At 42.5% G+C, this 22,144-nt stretch overlaps 1 protein-coding gene across 11 annotated transcripts in view; it reads right to left on the bottom strand.

Annotated features, from left to right (window-relative positions):
• The window catches only part of TFDP1 (transcription factor Dp-1), a 129,129-nt gene extending 109,059 nt beyond the window's left edge, over positions 1-20,070 (bottom strand). For 7 of the 11 annotated variants that reach the window (XM_039539727.1, XM_039539751.1, XM_039539748.1 and 4 more), the window contains exons 1-2: positions 20,010-20,070; positions 18,854-18,941 (exon numbers count right to left, since the gene is read on the bottom strand). In XM_039539727.1, coding sequence (XP_039395661.1) covers positions 18,854-18,865 — 12 coding nt within the window. In that variant the 5' untranslated portion in view covers positions 18,866-18,941; positions 20,010-20,070. Of the gene's footprint in view, positions 1-18,853; positions 18,942-19,086; positions 19,204-19,699; positions 19,790-20,009 lie in introns of those variants that run through there. The other 4 variants (XM_039539740.1, XM_039539808.1, XM_039539732.1 and 1 more) reach the window with 4 other exon arrangements.
• Positions 20,071-22,144: the final 2,074 nt, after the last annotated feature.

The raw sequence follows: 22,144 nt of genomic DNA, 5'->3' as shown, positions 1-22,144 counted from the left end.
GAGTCTTCAGCTGCATGGAGTGCTTCATCCTTTCTGCTGCTAAAAACCTCCATCCCTTCAAAGGCTAGGTCCTCTACACTAATTTGATGTGCCAGATGCTGGCAGCTATGAGGCCAGTCTCATCTTGACAAGAGATGGCTAACTTACGTCATGGCCATGTTGGATGCAGCCATGGCCATCTATAACACAGTTCTCACCTCCATCTGGCCCTCTTATGTCCTGTAGCTTGCATCTTCAACAGGAAGGTAGTGTCTTTGGAGGAACTTCATAACTCTTCCTCCCACATCCAACCAAGTAGGAAAAAGAGTGGCAGTATCTGCAAAAGTCCCTTTGCCAGCTCCAGATACCATTGTTGATAGGGGAGGGTGCTCTTGTCAGGGGTTGTGGAGCTCAGTACATCAGAACTTTTGGACTTTTCCTGGATCACTGTTTCTCAACATCCAATGTCTCTGATCTGCGACATGAGATCTTGGAATGTCCTGACATCATCAACTGCCCTTGTAGGGGATTGTGTGTCTACCTCATCTGCCCAGGATGTTCACTTTAGATAGCAGCAACCTGTGACTCAATCTCCTCACTGTTACAGCAAAATTGAGGCTACTAGCCCCTGATGGCAGAAAGTTTGTATGAGGAAGGGAAAGATGCATGCTGGATGCACACCATGCTCTGACCAAAAGGGCCTGAACTCACCATTCAGAAGTCCAAACAGTGGACTGAGGAGACCAGTAGGGTGGCTTGGTAACAGCACACAAAATACTTATCTCTTCTACCACACAGCTTTTTGCCAGCAACAGGGTGAATAAATATTTTTAAAAAATATTTTTTTTAATTTAAATCTGATAGGTTTTTTTTCTCAAGAAGCATTTTATCAAAACAATCTAAAGATAGTTGTAATTAAGATACATTATAGCTCGAAGATATCTCATCACAGAATAGGGATTATAAATTCTAATTCTATAGTATGAGACAATATATTCATGGAATGTGTAAGGAGAGTTTTGTAAATGAGTTCCAATACTTTATGGATTAAGGACCCAATCTTATGGGGTTCCAGAGGCTTCTGTATAGATTATTTAGGTTAAACTTTCTATCTACCGAATAAGACTCAGTGCTCAGTCTAGAAGATACCATCAGAGATGCTTAGTTTTGCAGTTCTCAAAACTGTGGATTTGTGTCTCCAGAGATAACACGCTTGTTAACAGCAAAAACGTTTAGTTAGTTATCTAACTAACCTACCTCAACCCTCTTGCCCCTCTGCAAATTTGTGTACAAAGAGAGTCAATCCCTTACTTCTCCCTAAAAGTGCAAAGTTTCAAAAAGTTCACTTAATAGAAGATTGTTGGGGGCACAATAGATCTGGACAAGGAGAAGAAGTCTGGAGAAAAATGTGAGAGGGAGGGACAGGCAGTGGAAACAAAAGTGAAACTGTTTGAGCAGCATATTCCAGAAGTCTTGAGGTCTGAGTGTAGCCTTCATTGATTTGAGATCTAGCGTATCATTCTCTTACTAGAAGGGAAAACCTAGAATGGCAGGAGGCCATAAAGAGAGACCCAGTTTGGGAATATTTTAATGAAGTTCCTCTACCTGTGGCTAAGACAGGCATACATGCAAAAATGCAAACAGTGAAACAAAGAAATGAAAGGCCCAGTTGCTCGAATGAAACATCGTCATGAGACGTGTCCCTTCTCAGGAGGAAGCTGCGTTGATGAGGACGATGAAAGGAACATGTCTGAACATGCAGGACCTTCAGGTTGGTAAACATTTTTATTTCATACTTCTTTCTTAAGGACTGCCTGTCTTCCTTCTGGACCATTCCTGAATTCTCATGTTTGAGATAAAAATATAGTTGTTACTCTATGGTACTATCATTTTAGATGCAGTTGTGATAGCAGATCTTCCTTTTACAATTTCACCTTTAAAGTAGTACTGAGTGTCAGTGAACGCAATGAGTAATACTAAAGCAGCAGTATGGTGGTAATAATTAAATAACTGCATTGACTTATTTTGTTTAGGAGAATCAATCCTCAACATACAGGATTCTGAAGACTATCCACCTTCAAGAGCACCATCATTTTCTACAGTTTCAGAGTTATCTGCCTAGGATAGTGTTTCAGTCACATCATGTATGTCACATAGCCACAGTATATCACCTGTTGCAAGAAGAAAAATAATCTCCATCATCCAGAAACAACCATAGATATTTTTGTAATCTGCTGTTACTTATCACAAAGGAGAGGTCACTGATGAAAAAATTGCCCCGTTGTTTATGAAACAAACTCTCCTTTCCGTATGACTGGGAACCCACACTTTATTAACATGGTTCAGTCATTAAGACCAGGATACAGCCCACCCAACAGAGCAGATATCACAGACAAATTACTGAATAAAGTGTATGAAAGAGAAATTGAGCAGTGTGCAAAAGGTCCAGAGGGTAAAATTGTTAACCTGAGTCTTGATGGGTGGAGCAATATCCACAATGATCCTGTTGTATGTGCTTGTGTGACAGCAGAAGAAAGGAATGTCTTCCTTACAGAAACAACTGATACATCAGGAAATGCACACACAGCAGAATACTTACAAGTAGCAGCAGTAAAAGCTATAACAAACTGTGGGAAAAAAATATCAGAAGTCTAGTACACAGTTTGGTCACAGACAATGCTGCAAATGTATCCAAGATGAGAAGAAATTGTTTAGAAGAGCCCCAAGCTGATAACATACAGTTGCAGTGCTCATTTGATGCAACTCCTAGCCAAAGCCTTCAGTGTTCCAGAAATAAAAGGCTAAATGTTGTTGAAATTGAAAAAGTACTTCCATAACAACCACTTTGCAGCAGCTGCTCTGAAAAAAAGTGAGAGGAACCAAGCTAACTCTCCCACAAGATGTGTGATGGAACTCAGTAGTGGACTGTTTTGAGCACTATATCAAGAACTTGCCTAATTCGATGACCGTTTGTGAACAAAATCGTGAAAAAATAGATGGCACTATCACAGCCAAAGTTCTCAACATTGGGCTTAAGAGAAATGTTGAACACATGCTGAGTACTCTGAAGCCTATTTCTGTAGCTTTGAACAAAATGCAGGGAAATGGCTGTTATTGCTGACGCTGTTGAAATCTGGAAGGAACTGAGTGAGATCTTAAAAAGAGAAATATACAATGACAGAGTTAAATTACAAGCATAAAAAAAATGAATAGGACGAACACCATCTCCAGGCCATTTTCTTGCAAATATTGTCAGTACTCAGTACCAGGGTCAAACCTTAACTGCTGAAGAAGAGGAGTTGGCTATGATGGACATCCAGCAATCATCCCTCCATAATGCCAACTATAATAAACTTCAGAGCTAAGGGTGAACCATTCAAGAAATATATGTTTGCCGATGATGTTTTAAAGAAAGTCACACCAGTGAACTGGTGGAAGTCACTTAAGCACTTGGATTCAGAGGCTGTTGAAGTGATAATCTCACTTTTAACAGCAGTAGCTTCTTCTGCTGATGTAGAAAGAATATTTTCTTCCTTTGGACTAATTCATTCGAAACTGAGAAATCGTTTGGGACTTGAAAAAGCAGGAAAGCTTGTTTTTCTTTTCCAGATTGTGAACAAACAGAACAATGAAGGTGAAGATGACTGAGTTATGTGCAAAAGCCAATATTTTAAGTTTCTCATGTTGACCTGGCTGACACCGATGTATTTATTTTTTAATATTTCATTTAACTATTTTAGTTAAAAACAATTTTAACAAAAGCAAACCTGATTTTAAAAAACTTGAATATTTAAATTCAATAATTCATATGCTTGTTTTGTTAAAATAGTATGTTTGCTGTTGAAGAAAAATATCCAGAATACATAACGTAATTGTTTTAGTTAAATAAAACAATTTACATGTCTGTCTGGTGATGTTCTCCTCCTAATACAGCATGGCAAGAAAATCCTCCAAATATTAATGATTAGCCTCTGTTGAATTGCAGATAGTTCACTTCCCAATGACTTCATAAATATCTGCTTCAATTAACTTTGGTAAATGAAATAACTAAACTAGGGGTCGGCAACCTCTGGCATGCGGCTTGCCTGGATGCTTACCTTACTGGGCCGGGCCAGTTTGTTTACTTGCCGCGTCGGCAGGTTCGGCAGACCGCAGCTCCCACTCGCCACAGTTCGCCGTCCCAGGCCAATGGGGGCAGTGGAAAGCGGTGTGGGCGAGGGATGTGCTGGTTGCATCTTCCCGTCATCCCCATTGGTCTGGGACAGCAAACCATGGCCAGTGGGAGCCGCAAACAGCCGAACCTGCCGATGCGGCAGGTAAACAAACTGGCCCGGCCCACCAAGGTGCTTACCCTGGCGAGCCGCGTGACAGATGTTGCCGATCCCTGAACTAAACAATCATTCATTTTCTGATATAGCTGTAAAAGTAATCTGAAAAGTTTTCAAAATAAATCACTTTAAAAATGTAGAGTGTGTACCTTCTAAAAATGAAGCCTACATCTATCTCTGAGTTGTGAAGAATATGTATTAAGGTTGTAACAACCAAACAAGAATGCACTTTTATGCAGAAATCCATGATTAAATTGAGGTCTTCCCGACTAGTGATTTAAATCAAATCCACCCTGGCCAGCAACACTCCTATGGAGCCTCAAATGTAAATTAAAGCTACCCCCACCCCTCCCTGGTGGAATCCCCAGGGACTGAAGAAGTGCAAACGGACAGCCCTTTTTCAGGCATAAGTTCTTCTTTCCAAACATAGATGCTGGTGTAGGAAGGCTGCAATTAAAACTCCCATATACCATCAGCAGTTAGTCAAGCTCAATTAATTGCTAACTGTCAATCAGATCTCCTTTGCACATGTGCAGTTTCATTTTATTTATTCATTCATTTATTTAACTCAAGTCAGGCAACTTTTCAGATAGCTTTTTATAGCTGAGTTGACTGAAGCTCGACTTCTAGAATATCACAAAAGTGAGTCAATTTTTCTGTAAGAATCTAGGACCATGATACCTCCTAGAACTTTGGCCTTTTAGACTATTCTTGAAGCAATACTTAGCTGTACTTATAGTTTAGAACTGCAGAAAGAAACTTATTGCTTTGATTACATCTTGCTCCTTATCCCCACCTTTTGAGCCACATTTGCACAGGCGCTGACTCTGTGGGTGCTCCAGAGCTAGAGCACCCATGAGGAAAAAATAGTGGGTGTACAGCACCCACCAGCGGCCCCGCTGATCAGCACCTCTCCCTCTCTCCCAGCACCTCACGCCTGCCAGTGATCAGCTCTTCAGTGGCATGCAGGAGGCACTGGGGGGGGGGGGGAAGAAACGAGGGCAGTGTGTACTCACGGGCAAAAACTGGCAGGGCAAGGGCCTTGGAGGAAGGGGTGGAGTGGGGCAGGGCCTTGGGCGGAGCAGGGATCAAGCACCCCTGAGGAAACCAGAACGTCAGTGCCTCTGCACACTTGTATTATCTAATTGCTCTGAAACTTACTTTTGTTTCCACTGAAATCACTCTGCTCAGCAACAGCAAAGATTATACTGTCCATAGCCCACACAAGTTAAATCACTGCCTTGTCTCTTTCTTTCACCAAAGAAAACTTCTAAGAGTCCATAGCTAAAATGCAGTGCAAATCATATTTTTAAGAGGTCAACAACCTCTGAAGATATTTTTAGGTTCTGAGATACATGTGGGCCAGTGGCCAATAACAGATCTCTCCGCTGGACAAGTTGCCAATAGCAATAGTTTTCTTCTCTTGTAGGGAGCAGACAAATGAGCATAGAATCGCCTGCGTTCACCCAAGACTACATAAAGAACTCAATATCATGCAAGTGACTTAAGCACTTGGTCTGCTAGTCTAAGCAAGTATGAAGAGCAGGAGTGACAAGAGTTTCATTAACTCATTATACTGGGCTGCTCCTCCAAATTTCACTCCTTTACCACTACTACACTGTTATTCCTGGGGGAATTATGTGCCAAAAAATAAAAATTCTGCAACAAAAAATTAAAAATTATGTGCACAATATTTTAAAATTCTGCAAAATTCTGCATATTTTGTCAAAACAACAATATAATCACAGAAGTTTTAACTTTTCTTAATCATTTATTTCAAAATACCTGTCAGCAAGTATTCAGGAAATGTTTGACAAACAGATTCCTAACTAGGCATATTACTCAGAGTTCTGTATTAATAATTCATTTAAACTACAATACAGAACCGTATTTCCCGCACTTCTCAGAAGCAATTCAAAGGCTTGAGAGAGTCAGGGGTAACGGAGGGGCTCAGGGAGAGGGAAGTAAGTTGCTAGGAAGGAGCCTGGGTGTCAACTTGGAGGGTGATTAGGTATGGGTGGGAAAAGTATGGAACAATTTTTTTTAATTTTTTGGGGAGGGGGAGGGGTATTAGGGAGCTTCCCTCACGCAGCCCCTAGCTGGCCCCTAACCTGTCCCATTCAGTCAGGCACATCTGCCTGTCCCCATGTGTTCCTGCATCCCCATGAGTTCTTGCAGCGCCTGTCCACGTATCCCTCCACCTCCACTCAGACATCCACTCCCCATATCCCCATGTGGCCCTGCACCCCTCTCCCCATCCCCATGTGGCTCTGTGCACCCACCCAGCCACTACCCTGCCCCTATGGGTCCTTGTATCCCCTCCATCCGTCCCCATGTCTCTGTGCCTCCACCCAGCCAGCCCATCCATGTACCCCCTCCCCCTGTCCCCATGTGTCTCTGCGTCCCCACTCAGACACCCCCTGTGCCTATGTGGCCCTGCACCTCCCTCCCCTATCACCACATGGCACTTTCACTCCCATTCAGCCCCTACCCCAGTCTGTCCTTCCACACTAGCCCTTATGAGCCCCTGTCCGACCCCCTAGCAGCCTCATGCCATCTGCCTTCCCATAGCCCATCTCCTGACCTGGCCTGACAGGACCTGTGAAGAAGACAGACAGGTTTTTTTCTCTTCCCTAGCCAGCTGGGAGCTGCTGCTGTGTTCTATCACCACAATGCCCTCTGGTGGGAAAAAGGCAGAACTGCAGCAGCATTTCAGCAGAAGCTTTTTTCTGTGCAAAAAAATTAGAAGTATGCGTAGCTCATTAATTATGCACATGCTCAGAATTCCCCCAGAAGTACACTCTGGAGCTGACAGTTGATAGTCTCAGGCCTTGTTGCTCGAACAGACGGCATCCTCCGAAAGTAACTGCAACCTGCTTTTCAAATAGAGAGCAACTCAAGTCATGGTCATCCCAGATGCTTTACATGCACAGAACGCTGTCTAGTTGTCAACTCTACCAGGCACACCAACGCACAGAGAAAGTCATCTAGTCTTTTCTCCTCCACCAGAACTCCCATATTACAGTATGCTATGCCAATGGACAAACTATCAGGGCAGCAGTAGCAACAATCATGTCCAGGAAAAAGCTCTTGGTACTTGCTGCCCTAGACCTGAACAAAATAGATATTTGTTCTTTCAGCAAAGCTATTAGAATAGTTTAACTGTGCCTGACTAATACAATATTTTAGCAGTTAAATGTTGAGCATTATTCATTTAAAAGTCATTTATCTCACCTACATCCTTATCAATGTATTCTTTAAATGCCTATAAGGTTTTTAAAATATTATTCTGAAATAATTATGTGCCTATCAACATGGTATCTGGGCACATGGCAAATTTAATGCAACACATTAAACTGCTTACAAAAGAGCAAACAACCTCTCCCACTTCACACAAACATAATAAATAGGGTAACCATATTTACAAAAATGGGAAAACAGGACATTGAAAGGGGCTGGCCCGAGCCAGTTGCCCAAGCCCTGCTTGTGCCCCTGTGCGAGGCTGGGGCTGGTGTCGCTGTTTGCCCGAGCCCTGCCTGACCTCCATGCAAGGCTGGCGTCGCTGCTCACCCCACACACACACTTTCCTCCACACCCCACTTTTGCCAAGTCGGGACAGCTGGAACAGGGCTTAACAAAAGGGACTGCCCAAGCCAAAATGGGACATATAGTCATCCTAATAATAAATCATCTACATTCAAGCAAATACATAACTAAAAATTGTGATGCATTAACATGACTATTACAACTAGCCATTAAAAGCTGATATCTTGTTTAGCATGTAAGTACCACTATGTTCCTAAAACAGGTAAAACTGAAGACATACACCAGAAGTCCATCACTATATACCGAAATACACTATTATTAATGAAGATAAACATTTTAAAGAACTGAGACTGTGGCAAAAAGACTACAACTACACAGATAAGTTCCAGAACTGGCAAGCGACTTTTTCTAACAGGCATTTTTCCTTGGTCCTTTAGAGGTGACTTCAAAAAGAGAAAATAATTGGGATTTTGCTTGTTTCCTCATTTATGATAATAAAATGTTATCTCCCTCTTGAATCCATCCAAAAAGGCTGTATGTGCAATGTCCCCACCCCCATTTTTTTATTTTAATCACATTAGAAATTTCAGGTCTTTGTATACGCTTTCTTTAAAAACGTAATGAACAAAACGGAAGAACAAGTAGTATTAGGATATCAAACACCAAGGAAGTGAAAAAATGATTCAAGGTGAATGATTTTAATTCAGATTTTTTTTTTTAATCTTTGAGTCAAGTAAGTATTAACAAAACAGTGCCCATAAACAACTCGAACAAGATCTGTTTGTTAGAGACTGAATTTTCAACCTCTTCAATTAAAGCCCCCAATATGTACTGGAAATCTCCAACAACAACAACAAAAAAGGAGAAACCATCAGACTAGATGTTCCTGATATGTAAAGAAAAAACAGGCAGGAAAAAAATGCATATAAAATTCTTTTTAGACCCTTTTCATGCATCATAAAGAGCACATACAGCTCTCATTTCCATCACTGTTAGTGTCATTTTGACTTTTTAAATTTTAGCCCAGTTGTAACCTTTGGATTCAGACAACAGATATAAGTTCAAAGTTAATTTAGAAGTACCATATGGAAATCTATCAAAGCATAGACTTCACATTATTTTAATTACAGAACGGCAATGCATGAGAAACCAATTAAACTTGAAGATAATGGAGTAAATCTAGTTCAAACAGATATACATATTCAAGGTATTCATAATGAAGATTTTGTTCAAAAACAAGCTGCTGCACATGCATTGGTTTCACAGGTCTCATATGACATGGCAGTCTGCATAAAATAGCGAGCTTGTTATTGATATACATTGAACGTATTTCACCAGTAGGCTTCATCAAAAGTGGTATACAAAATACATGTTCTTCTAAACAAGCTCAGCAGTCTTGCGTCAGGTATTTTCAGTACCATCTACCCATGGAATGATGCTACAATGCATGGCAAATAGTCCTCAAACATTGGAAGCTATTTACTTTATTCCTAAGGCTGCATGATTATATCTGTTACCACAACTGCCCAAGCTTTTCTGCTAAGAAAACACAAGAATCTGAATTCTGACCTGTGATCTTACTATCTTTTTACAAATAATGCATCTTCACTCAAAAAATAGCCATGGGCCTTAACACCACAGTCAGATTTGTGCAAGCGAGCTCTTTTGCCCATGCAGAACCCTACTGACTTCAGTGGTGCCCTGTGAAAGTGCCAGGGTCCACTCACACTGACCTTATCACAGGATTAGGGCATTAAACAGCAATGCAGAAAAACACTCCTCAGCATTTCATAAGAACAGCCATACTGGGTCAGACCAAAGGTCCATATAGCCCAGTATTCTGTCTTCCAACAGTGGCCAATGCCAGGTGCCCAAGGGAATGAACAGAACAGGTAATCATCAAATGATCCTTCCCTTGTCACCCATTTGCAGCTTCTGGCAAACAGAGACTAGGAATACCATCCCTGCCCATCCTGGCTTATAGCCGCTGATGGACCCATCCTTCATAAATTTATCTTTTTTTTTTGAACTGTTATAGTCTTGGTCTTCACAACATCCTCTGTCAAAGAGTTCCACAGGTAGACTGTGCGTTGTGTGAAGAAATACTTCCTTTTCTTTGTTTTAAACTTGCTGCCAATTAATTTAATTTGGTGACCCCTAGTTCTTGTGTTAAGAGGAGTAAATAACATCACTTTATTTACTTTCTCCACACCAGTCATGATTTTATAGACCTCTATCTTATCCCCCCTTAGTCGTCTCTTTTCCAAACTGAGAAGTCCCAATCTTATTAATTTCTCCTCATACGGAAGCTGTTCCATACCCCTAATCATTTTTGTTGCCCTTCTCTGAACCTTTTCATTTTCAAGTGTACATTTTAAAATATTTTCTTTGGCCAACATATTTACAGACGATAACATAAAAAATAAGTGAATTGGAATGAAATCATTTATTCAATTTTCTTTTGAATGCCTCCCTTAAAAGGGAGAAAATATACTACTCTCACCCCTGCATCTTTAGATATCTGGGGAAGTAATATCAGGCCCTGAGCCTGCAACAAGCTCCATGTGACAGAATTCTGTACAGGAAATCAATAGGGCTCCATATGGTCACAAGGATCCACCTGCTCAGTCAGGTGTAAGGTGTCTCATTCAGTAATTAAAATACTAAAAATACATAACACTAAAATACGGTTGATTAAAATACTTCAGAAGTATCTGCCTATCTAGAATAAATATAAAATACTTCAATCTAGAGATCAAGAGAATAATTTTGCCAAAATATTTTCAAGTAAAAAAATAAGATGTTGGTAGAACACACAACGCAAAATAAAACTGAGAAATCAATCGGTCCAAGGTTTTGCAAATTCTCTCATAGCATGGACAGAGTTTTACTAAAGACTATCTGGAAAGAGTTGGTCCATCTGAGAGTTGCAGAGTATCCCTATGACAACTATAGCAATTGCCTACAAGGAAATTGATATGAAGAAAGCAATTATGCATATTTGACTGTTTAATGCAGTAAGTGTTTTGTCCCCATACATGAATTCCTTCTATCTGTTTCCCTTCTCCCCTGGGCACATTGCATGGCTGTATTACTCCTCCTCTCCTTTGAGCATTCTTCGCCAACTAATGGTTCTAATTCTTGAGAGCAGTTCCAGTTTCTTTTCTTCCTCCTACGTAGCAGTGACTCCCAAAAGAGCCAGACACAAACCACCTCTGTTTTCCAACTGCTTTTGCAGACCTCCAGGGTTTTCTCTGCAATTAAAGTAACTGAAAATGGGGAGCACTAGCACCATTCTGCCAGTTGGCTCTCCACCAAACTGTTTAAGAACTGCTACACTATTATATTTTTGAACCATTTATGAATAATAGTGTTTCCTTTTCTATTTTCAGACATCAATTCCAATATACAAGTGACCAACACCTTTTCCTGGTATCGGATTAGAGATAGTAGATGGCTATTTGGTTACTAATTATCTTCCCACCAATGCACAATTATTCCTGACTCCCCATATTAGTGTCGTGTCCAGTCTAGTTTTAAGTGTCCCAAAAGACGCAAATTTCACCACTTCCCTTAGGAGAATATTGGACAGCTTGATAATGCTCACAGTAAGTATATTCAAGGACAAAGATTCCTAAGTATTCCCCTTTCTTAATTGCACCCTATTAATCTTGCTAGACCTCACTATATTGAGATGAATCTGCTGAGTGTTAATAGGTCAGAGGATAGAGTGTTATATCCGCTAAGGGAGAATCTGCTGCAGCTCTTATGGTTCCTGAATGAAGGGTGATAGGTCAACCTAGAGTAGAAGATCCCATGGCAGTTGGGAGGACAGCTGGAAACCTTTAAAAAGCCCACTCCTAAGCGACAAGAGGAGCTAGTGAACAGGAGCAGATAACAGGGGAGTTTTGAGGGAGAATGAGAAGGGAGAAGGAGGGGCTAGAATAGCTACATTTAACCTTCTTTAAACTTAATGCCAAAAACACCCATTAATAAAAACAAAAATTCAACAAAGCAATGAGCTGCAGAAGTAAAAAGAGAATGCAGGCAAAAGTCCAGCAACAGAGTGGGGGCTATCCAGTTTATTGCACCAATGTAGCGTGTATGATTACCTGACGTATGGGCAGGTGGCGTATGTGTGCATTCAGTGTAGGGAGCTCCGGACCCTCACAGACCATGAGATCGGAGTGGCTGAAACAGAGGAACTAAGGGAGACAGAGGTACATAGATGAGACTTTCCGGACACAGAAGAATGGTTCCATCCCCAGTCTGACATCCTTTGTGCTGTTGAGGAGGAAGAAAGTCTCAGGGAACAAGAACATCCAACTGGAGCAAAGGGAAACAATCCTATAATTGGGACTCTCCTTCCAGATGATGTTGTGGTGTCCTCTCGCACTGAGGATACCTCTCCAGGGGAGGGAACTCCAGTTATCGGGAAGAGATAGGTAATAGTCTTTGAGGGAATTTGATCATTAGCAACATAGATAGCTGGGTTTGCGAAGACCGGGAGAACTGCATGGTGACTTGCCTGCCTGGCGCAAAGGTTGCGGATCTCTCGAAACATCTAGATAGACTTATGTGTACTGCTGGAGAGGAGCCGATGGTTGTGGTACATGTAGGTGCCAATGACATAAGGAAGGATAGGAGAGAGGTCCGGGAGGCCAAATTTAGGCTGCTAGGTAAGAGATTGAAGTCCAGGGCCTCCATGGTAGCATTCTCTGAAATGCTTCTAGTTCCACGTGCTAGGCCAGTTAGATAGGCAGAACTGCAGGGTCTCAGTGCATGGATGAAACAATGGTGTAGGGAAGAGGGGTTTCGATTTATTAGGAACTGGGGAAACTTGAGCCTATATAGGAAGGATGGGCTCCATCTAAACCAAAATGGAACCAGATTGCTGACACTTAAAATTTAAAAGGTCACAGCAGTTTTTAAACTAAGGGCTGGGGGAAAGCCAACAGGTATGGAGGAGCACATGGTTCAGACAGAGACATCTCTTAGGGGAGGATGTATTAATGGAGATTCTCTATGTCCTAGTAAGGAGGAGAGGATGAACAATGATAAAAATACAGGTAGGATCTGATGAGAAACCGTCAAATGAAAAAGAGGCCCATTCAAGTACATCATGTAATGGCAGACAGCTAAAAAGTGACAAGTTTTTAAAGTGCTTATATACAAATGCTAGAAGTCTAAATAACAAGATGTGTGAACTACAGTGCCACATATTAAATGAGGATATTGATAAAATAGGCATCACAGAAACTTGGTGGAATGAGAATAATCAATGGGACACAGTAGTGCCAGGGTACAAAATATATCAGAAGATCAGAACAAGTTGTGCTGGTGGGGGACTGGCACTATATGTACAAAAAAAAATCATAGAATCATATGAAGTAAAAATCTTAAATGAACCAAACTATACCATAGAATCTTTATGGATAGTAATTCCATACTCTAATAAGAAGAATATAGCAGTAAGGATATATTACCAACCACCTGCACAGGATGGGGATAGTAACTGTGAAATGCACAGGGAGATTAGAGAAGCTATAAAAATAAAAACCTCAATAATAATGGGGGATTTCAACGATCCCCACATTGACTGGGTTCGTGTCACCTCAGGACGGGATGCAGAGATTAAGATTCTTGACACCTTAAATGACTGCTTCTTGGGGCAGCTAGTCCTGGAACCCACAAGAGGAGAGGCAATTCTTGATTTAGTCCTAAGTGCAGCACAGGATCTGGTCCAAGAAGTGACTATAGCTGGACCACTTGGTAATAACGACCATAATATAATTAAATTTAACATCCCTGTGGCAGGGAAACCACCACAACATTCCAACACTGTAGCATTTAATTTCAGAAAGGGGGACTACACAAAAATGAGGAAGTTAATTAAACAGAAATTTAAAAGGCACAGTGTTAAAAAGTAAAATCCCTGCAAGCTGCATGGAAACTTTTTAAAGACACCATAATAGAGGTTCAACTTAAATGTATACCCCAAATTAAAAAAACATAGTAAGAAAACTGAAAAAGTGCCACCATGGCTAAACAACAAAGTAAAAGAAGCCATGAGAGACAAAATGGCATCCTTTAAAAAGTGGAAGTTAAATCCTAGTGAGGAAAATAGAAAGGAGCATAAACTCTGACAAATTAATTTAAAAAATGTAATTAGGAAGGCCAAAAAAGAATTTGAAGAACAGTTAGCCAAAGACTCAAAAAGTAGTAAAAGTACATCAGAAGCAGGAAGCCTGCTAAACATCCAGTGGGGCCACTGGACAATCGAGATGCTAAAGGAGCTCTCAAGAACAATAAGGCAGTTGCTGAGAAACTAAATTAATTATTTGCAGCGGTCTTCATGGCTGAGGTTGTGAGGAAATTCCCAAACCTGAGCCAATCTTTTTAGGTGACAAATCTGAGGAACTGTCGCAGATTGAGGTGTCACGAGAGGAGGTTTAGGAGCAAACCGATAAACTAAAAAGTAATAAGTGATCAGGACCAGATGGTATTTACCAAAGAGTTCTGAAGGAACTCAAATGTGAAATTGCTGAACTGTAGTTTGTAACCTATCATTTAAATCAGCTTCTGTACCAAATGACTGGAGGATACCTAATGTGACGCCAATTTTTAAAAAGGGCTTCCAAGGCGATCCCAGCAATTACAGGCCGGTAACCCTGACTTCAGTACCAGGCAAACTGGTTGAAACTATAGTAAAGAACAGAATTGTCAGACACATAGATGAACATAATTTGGTGGGGAAGAGTCAACATGGTTTTTGTAACGGGAAATCATGCCTCACCAATCTACTAGAATTCTTGAGGGGGGAGCGGGGGTCAGCAAGCATGTGGACAAGGGGGAGCCAGTGGATATAGAGTACTTAGATTTTCCAAAAGCCTTTGACAAGGTCCCTCACCAAAGGGTCTTAAGATAGGAGGGAAGGTCCTCTCATGGATTGGTAACTGGTTAAAAGATAGGAAACAAAGGGTAGGAATGAATGGTCAGTTTTCAGAATGGAGAGGGGTAAATAGTGGTGTCCCCTAGTGGTCTGTACTATTTAATATTTATTTCATAAATAATCTGGAGAAAGTGGTAAACAGTAAGGTGGCAAAATTTGCAGATGATACAAAACTATTCAAGATAGATACTCATGCATATTGCAAAGAGCTACAAAAGGATCTCACAAAACTGGGTCACTTGGCAACAAAGTGACAGATGAAATTCAATGTTGATAAATGCAAAGTAATACACATTGGAAAACAATCCCAACTATACATATAAAATTATGTACATCTAAATTAGCTGTTACCACTCAAGAAAGATTTTGAATTAATTGTGGATAGTTCTCTGAAAACATACATTCAATGTGCAGCGGCAGTAAAAAAAGCAAACAGAATGCTGGGAATTCTTAAGAAACAGAAAATATCACATTGCCTCTATATAAATCCATGATAAGCTCATATTTCGAATACTGCGTGCAGATGCCATTGCCCAATCTCAAATACATACATATATACATATACATATACATATATATACATATACACATACACACACACACACACACACTGACTTGGAAAAGGTTGAGAAAAGGACAACAAAAATTATTAGGAGTATGGAACGGCTTCCATATGAGGAGAAATAAATAAAATTGGGACTTTTCAGCTTGGAAAAGAGACGACAAGGGGGGATATGATAGAGGTCTATAAAATCATGACTGGCGTGGAGAAAGTAAATAAGGAACTGTTATTTACTCCCTCTCATAACACATGGACTAGGCAGCAGGTTTAAAACAAACAAAAGTAAGTATTTTTTCCCCACACAACACAGAGTCAACTTGTGGAACTCCTTACCAGAGGATGTTGCGAAGGCCAAGACTATAACTGGGTTCAAAAAAGAACTAGGTAAGTTCATGGAGGATAGGTCCATCAATGGCTATTAGCCAGGATGGGCAGGGACAGAGTCTCTAGCCTCTGTTTTGCCAGAAGCTGGGACTGGACGACAGGGGATGTATCACTTGATGATTACCTGTTCTGTTCTTCCCTCTGGGGCACCTGGCATAGGCCACTGTCAGAAGACAGGATACTGGGCTAGATGGACCTTTGGTCTGACCCAATATGGCTGTTCTTATGTTCTAAAGTAACAGTAACAAAGACAGTCAGCCATTAAAAACAGGAGTGGTGACTGAGCTGAGGTTTCTGGGATTCCCCAATTTGGTTTAAGATCAAAAGGACTCATGGGAGTGAGGTAGATGAGAACATGAACACATTGTTTAAAAAAAAAAAAAGTTACACCATATGCAACTCTGGGACCCCAATTCCTCTCATCAGAAACTGATCTGCTGCAAGACCCTCAGAACTGATCACTGCTAAAGTAAAGGGAAATCATATTATCCTATCTCCAAGCTACAAACACACTTCAAACACCATGGTCTTTGCTCCCTCTCTATTGTCAATGAGCCAGGCTATACATTTTTAATCTCTTAACCTTCCCTAGCAAGTTATTCCTTCCACAGACTTTGCTATAGCTTTTGGACCTTACCTGTTAGAAAAAAAACCATTAGTACTTTCCCCAAACTCAATACTTTGCCATTTATCATTATCAGTTGTTCACAATCCTCTGGCCAATTTTCAGTCTACATGACACTATATCCATGTCACTAAAATTTTCAAATAAAGATTTTGGAAGATTTACCAAATGTTTTAGTAAAATCCAAATATTATTTCTTTAATCCCTCTGTATAGCTATTAATTTTGTAATTTTTTAAGAAAAGGAATAGATTTTGTTTGGAAAGAAATATTCTTTATACATTTATACTGCTTACTGTTCAGTGTAAATTATCCAGTAAGGTCCCACTCCTTCAGAATAATGCACATACTTAATTTTTTTTACACACATGAACAGTTCTACTGAAGTCTACAGGATTATGCACACACTTAAAGTTAAGCATGTGCAAGTCCTTGTAGGATCAAGGCCTAAAAAATTAGGGATTTTTTTTCCCTCCTGTAATTTGTTCCATTATTTCACTAAGGACAGAAGTAAGGCTTTGTACAGTAATTCTCAGGTTCACTCTTCTTTCCCTTTTTGAAAATTGGCAAAAAGCAATTAGTACACACCAGCTGTCTACCACTAAACCAGTGGTTCTGAAACTGGGGGTTGGGACCCCTCAAGGGGTCACAAGATTATTACCTGGGGAGTCGCGAGCTGTCAGCCTCCACCCTATACCCCATTTTGCCTCCAGCATTTATAATGGTGTTAAATATTTAAATTAAAAACACTTTTTTATATGGGGGGGTTGCACTCAGGGGCTTGCTACATGTAAAGGATCACCAGTACAAAAGTTTGAGAACCACTGCACTGAACTATACATTAAGTCTGCAAGGTATCCTAATATTTTATGGTCCATATCAGCTGAACTGGATGAGTGGCATACATTTTTTTCCCCAAGTACTCTCCTTACATGCTTTTCATCAATATTAATTAAGTTCTTCCTCATTTCCTAGTTTTCTAAATTCTCCCTTACACACTTTTGTTTTTGGTCAGCAAAACTTGTCGGTCAGGGACGTGAAAAAACCTACACCCCTGACCGACATACATTTTGCCAATAAAAGCACCAGTGTGAACAGTGCTATGTTGGCAGAAGATGCTCTCCTGCTAGTGTAGAGCAGCTACATAGGAAACCTTGCAGCAGTACAGCTGTAAGGTCCGTAGTGTAGACATAGCCTAGGAGGGATTTAAAAAAAAGGACTTTATCTGTCATTTTTAACCATCTTTTATTTCATCCTCTCAACGGGCCTACTTTCTTTCCTCCCACCACCCATAAGACCTTTAGGTATCTTTAACATAATTCACTTCCTTTGTCTTTTCCTGGCAAGACTTGACTGACTGTTCTTTCTATCTGGTTGCTGCCGCACTCATGGGGGGGCGGGGGGGGTGGTTTTTAAACCACCTCGGGGCTCTACAATATTAATTCTTTAAACCAAGGATTATTTAAGTTCTATCTGTCTCTCACTGTTTGGAAGGCTGCAATACCTTCTCACATCAAACCTTATGCCACAATCTAAAACCTTTTTATAAAATGCTGTTTTTCTTAGTGTTTTTTTTTTGGAAAATATGCAAAAAACATATCAATATGCAAATCAGAATATCAGAGTACCTTACTAGCAATGTAACATGTATCTATGAAAGCCTAACAATATTAAATGAGGACTATTAGTGAACAGAAGTTCGTTTACATTTAAATATAAAGACAATTTTTCTGATAGTTACAGAGGTATTAAAAAGGGAACTGTAAGAACAGATAGCTCAAGAGATAGACCCCCTTTTATTAATCTAGAGGTGAGTGGTAGCGGCTTGAATTTGATGGACTATGTGGGAAAAAAAATAGTTGCCCTAGGCCAATTCCTGTTGGCATTAACTAGGTTTATTTTGTCTGTCTCAGAAGAGAAGGGGGAAAAAAGAATGGGCATGGAGACTGAAAGACCCTCTCACCCCTAAACAGGGTTGAATTGTAGGGCAACACTGACAGTGGTGTTCCTGGTGTACCTGTTTTATCAACAAACAGGTAACTTAATGAAAGGTACTTGACTGACAACACTTAGATTGAACAATAGTTTCATTATTTGGGGGGTTTTTTTAAAGCCCAGCACAACAGTGAAAAGCAGTTTTCATAATCTCTACCACAAGTAACACAAAATGCCTGCATCACAAATGCTTTTCAGCAAAATGGTGGCTTTTTGTTTTGTTGCACAGAACAAATGTCTGCAGATTCTCTCAAATCTTAAACCTTTTTATAGTACAAGAGCTAATAATTCGATTCTAAACTTTTTATGTAAAAACAGTGACAGATGTACTGCAAACCCTATTTTAAATATGATACAAAAAGCAGGTCTTCATATCCCCTAATGCCATCTGTGGGATGTATGGCCTGCTTTATTTTTATTAGCAAGAACATGGAAATATTCTATTACTCATACTTCCACATAATATGAAACAAATATACTTACATCTTTTGCCATGTTACCAATGGCTAGAAATCAAGGCGCTTAAATGCTCGATGCCCACAGAAGGAAACAGGAACAGTGATGTTATTTTCTAAAAAGAAAGTCAAGACAACACCAGCTATAATAGTGAATTTCAGAAGACTGTAAAATGTAATTTATTAACTACAAGCAGAAATTCCTCTACTTTAGAACGTGTCTTGCAATATTTAAAAAGTTTCCTGGCATCATCAACTTACTCTCGGTGATCAGCCTCAACCCCCACAGGGGAACGACCTCCCTGCAGCTCGGGGAAGCTGTCACAATTCGCACCCCAGCTCCTGGGGCCTCCCCACCCCAAACATACACGGGGGAACCCAGCAGGGCGGCAGGCGGCCTGCGCTGGCAGCCTAAGCCCACACCGGGCCGGTCACGGTCCAGCTGCGCCCTCTGCAACACTACCCGACACCCCCCTCCCCCCCACCCAGGCCAGGCCTCTGCATGGGAGTGGGGGCGTCCCTCCGTGCCGGACCTGTCAGCTTCGCCAGACGCTAGGCCTCTGGGGCCAGCCCCCGCCAGCCCCCCGTACCCGGCAGCGGGCGCAGGCAGACGGGCCGCAGCCGCGACGGGAGGCGAGGGAGGACGCGGCGCCTCTGCGGCTCCTCGCAGACTGGCAGCCCCAACAGCGCCTCAGACCCCCGGGGCCGCCAGCCCGCCCAAGCCGGCGCGGGGCCGCGCGAGGCACCGGGCTCGGCCGACTCAGGGGCCGGAGGCACCATCTTCCCCCCACCCCCCATGGGGGTATCCCGCCCCGGGCAGATCCCGCGCCCCCTCCCCACGTCCCGCCAAACCCATCCTCCGGCGCAGCAGCACCTCCCACATGCCGAACGGTGCCTGCACCTGAGCGGCCGCCGGCGGACAGCAGCCTCCCTCCGTCCCCCGCCCGTCCGCCCCCACAGCGCCGCTCTGCGGAGACACGGCGGGGGGCGCCGACTGCACATGTGCAGCTCACGGGCCTCCAATGCGGGGGGAAGGGGGCTCCTGGGCTGTCACTGGCCCCAGCCCCCATCGGGGGCTCTCGCTCCCGCCCCCCCCGCACGTGTCAGTCTCACTCTTCCCTGTCCCCGCGTCCCTCCCTTCCAGCCCCCCCAAGTGTGTCCCTCCTGCCCCGCTCCCCGCACACCTGCGCAGGCTCCCCCCTCCCCTCGGAGGGCTCCCTGTGTGGGGGCGGGGGCGCAGCCGCCCCTCCCCGGCTCCGGCGCGCGGACGCGGTCCTAGAAATTTTTTTTCCGTTGGTAGAAAAAAAAAATTGAAACTTACACTTTTGTACGTCCCACCCGCGTGACGCTGCGCGTTGACGTCACAAGGTGTAACGTGCCTCGCACAGGACACAGTCGGAGAGACTAGTGGTCCCTCCACCCGCCGTCCGTGAAAAGCGCATGCGCGGCTTTTTCGCGCCCATGGACTCCCCGCCCTCCTCTAGGAACAAGTGCGCGGGAAGCATGGGCGCGAGAGCTGGCGGTTAGTCAGTGATACACAGCAGTTGCGCTGTGGCACGTGGCGTTACTCGAGGGGGTGTCTCGGCCTGTGTAAGCACTGAGCTGCCTACCTCCCACCTATGGGCGTCAAGCAAGGGAAGACGAGATCAAAACTGTAGCATAACTCGCCTCTGCTGATTATGGCTGGGTTGGGGCGCTCAGCCCATGTCCCCTTCACCCCTGGCTGCAGGCGGTGGGCACCTTGCCCAGGTGCTGGATCTTTAGTGTCTTAGCAGGGCCTAGCCCCAGATTCACTAGCAGAACATTTCGCGTCTGTTGCCGTAAGGATATTGCTGGGCACACTAATGGCAGCGCTCACTGTCAAAACAAATCATGAGGGTGTTGGCTCATGTACAGGCTCTGCACCCATTGCAACAGCATTTTAGTAACCAGCCCTAGCCAACCTCTGAATAATGCTTCCTCCTCACTCACTGCCTCACCATTATCAGGGCAGGGGCACTTAGAAAGCCACATTTAAACATGTAATACTAAAGTAGTTTAATTAGAGGGCAAATTTACTCCTCTGCAAGCTCTGCTGGTTGAAGCAGACACAGTGAGGTACTGCACTTATGACAGAATTGTACTGCATAGTAAGTTTTATAGCATGGTGTGTGGTCTTTTAAGATTCCTTTTTCTTCACCATGCTAGGTTTTTTAAATTTAGAGAACCATAATTTCATCAGGATACACTACTATGACCTTTTTGCAAAATGGAACATCCTTTGAATCTTCAAATCTAGAAGGATGAAGCAATGACTGTAGAAAAGTGAACTTGTACACAAAACTGCTTTCAGAAATGTAAAAATAAGGCATTAGGTGCAAATGCTTTTATTTGAAAAGTGTTATAGGTTTTTGTGCAAGAGGAAGACAGCTATTATTTAAGCAGCACCTGACAGCTTAAAAGCAAAGAGGAAAAAATATGCTAGAGATTATTTTTGGACTGAGAATAATTGGTAACTGATTTATCCCCTTACAAAGAAAGAATAGGTAAGGAAAAAAATATTTTGTGATAACATCTGTGCAGACTAAGAAAAGAGACCTAGCTCTAGAGGCTTTTAGACCACTGAGAGCAGCAGTAGTAGGATGGACCACGAAACAGGTCTGCTACCAGCTATGGCATGCCATCCTGCTTCTCTCCAAATGTTTGAGTCAGTTCTTTCTTGATCACAGTCAGCAAAGCAGCACCATTTGGAGAAAATATTCCTTTGTTGCTCAAATTCTTCTATTGCAGGGATTCTCAAACTTCATTGCACCACGACCCCCTTCTGACAAAAGTTACTACACAACCCCAGAAGGGGGGGACCAAAGCCTGAGCCCCACCATCCCAGGCAGTGGGAGGGATTAGGGGTAAAAGCCCAAGGGCTTCAGCCCTAGGCAGAGGTCCAGTAACCTAGCCCTGACACCCAGGGTTGAAGCCTGAGGTTCAGATCGGGCTTCGGATTTGGCTCCAGGCCCCAGCAACTCTAAGCCAGCCCTGGCAACCCCATTGAAATGAGATCCCGATCCACTTTGGGGTCCGGACCCACAGTCTGAGAACTGCTGTTCTATTGACACTTGTTATGTAACCTTACCATATTAGTCATACCTCCCAGGCAGTCCAGTGCAGTTGCATAAAGTACTTGTGAGGTAATTGGATGAACTATTCTAGTGTGCTCTGAGGAGGTTTGGCACTTGTTTTTCTGTTGTGCTTTATGTCTGCAGCAGTGTTTAGGCAACGCATTTTTTTTTCCCCCTGAATTCTCCAGCTCCCATGCTTTGGCATGTCCACACCTGGGTGGGTT

Source organism: Mauremys reevesii, linkage group 1, assembly GCF_016161935.1.
Source record: "Mauremys reevesii isolate NIE-2019 linkage group 1, ASM1616193v1, whole genome shotgun sequence".
Taxonomy (NCBI): Eukaryota; Metazoa; Chordata; order Testudines; family Geoemydidae; genus Mauremys; species Mauremys reevesii.
The sequence above is the reverse complement of the archived record's forward strand: the minus strand, read 5'-3'. Positions and strand labels throughout refer to the sequence as shown.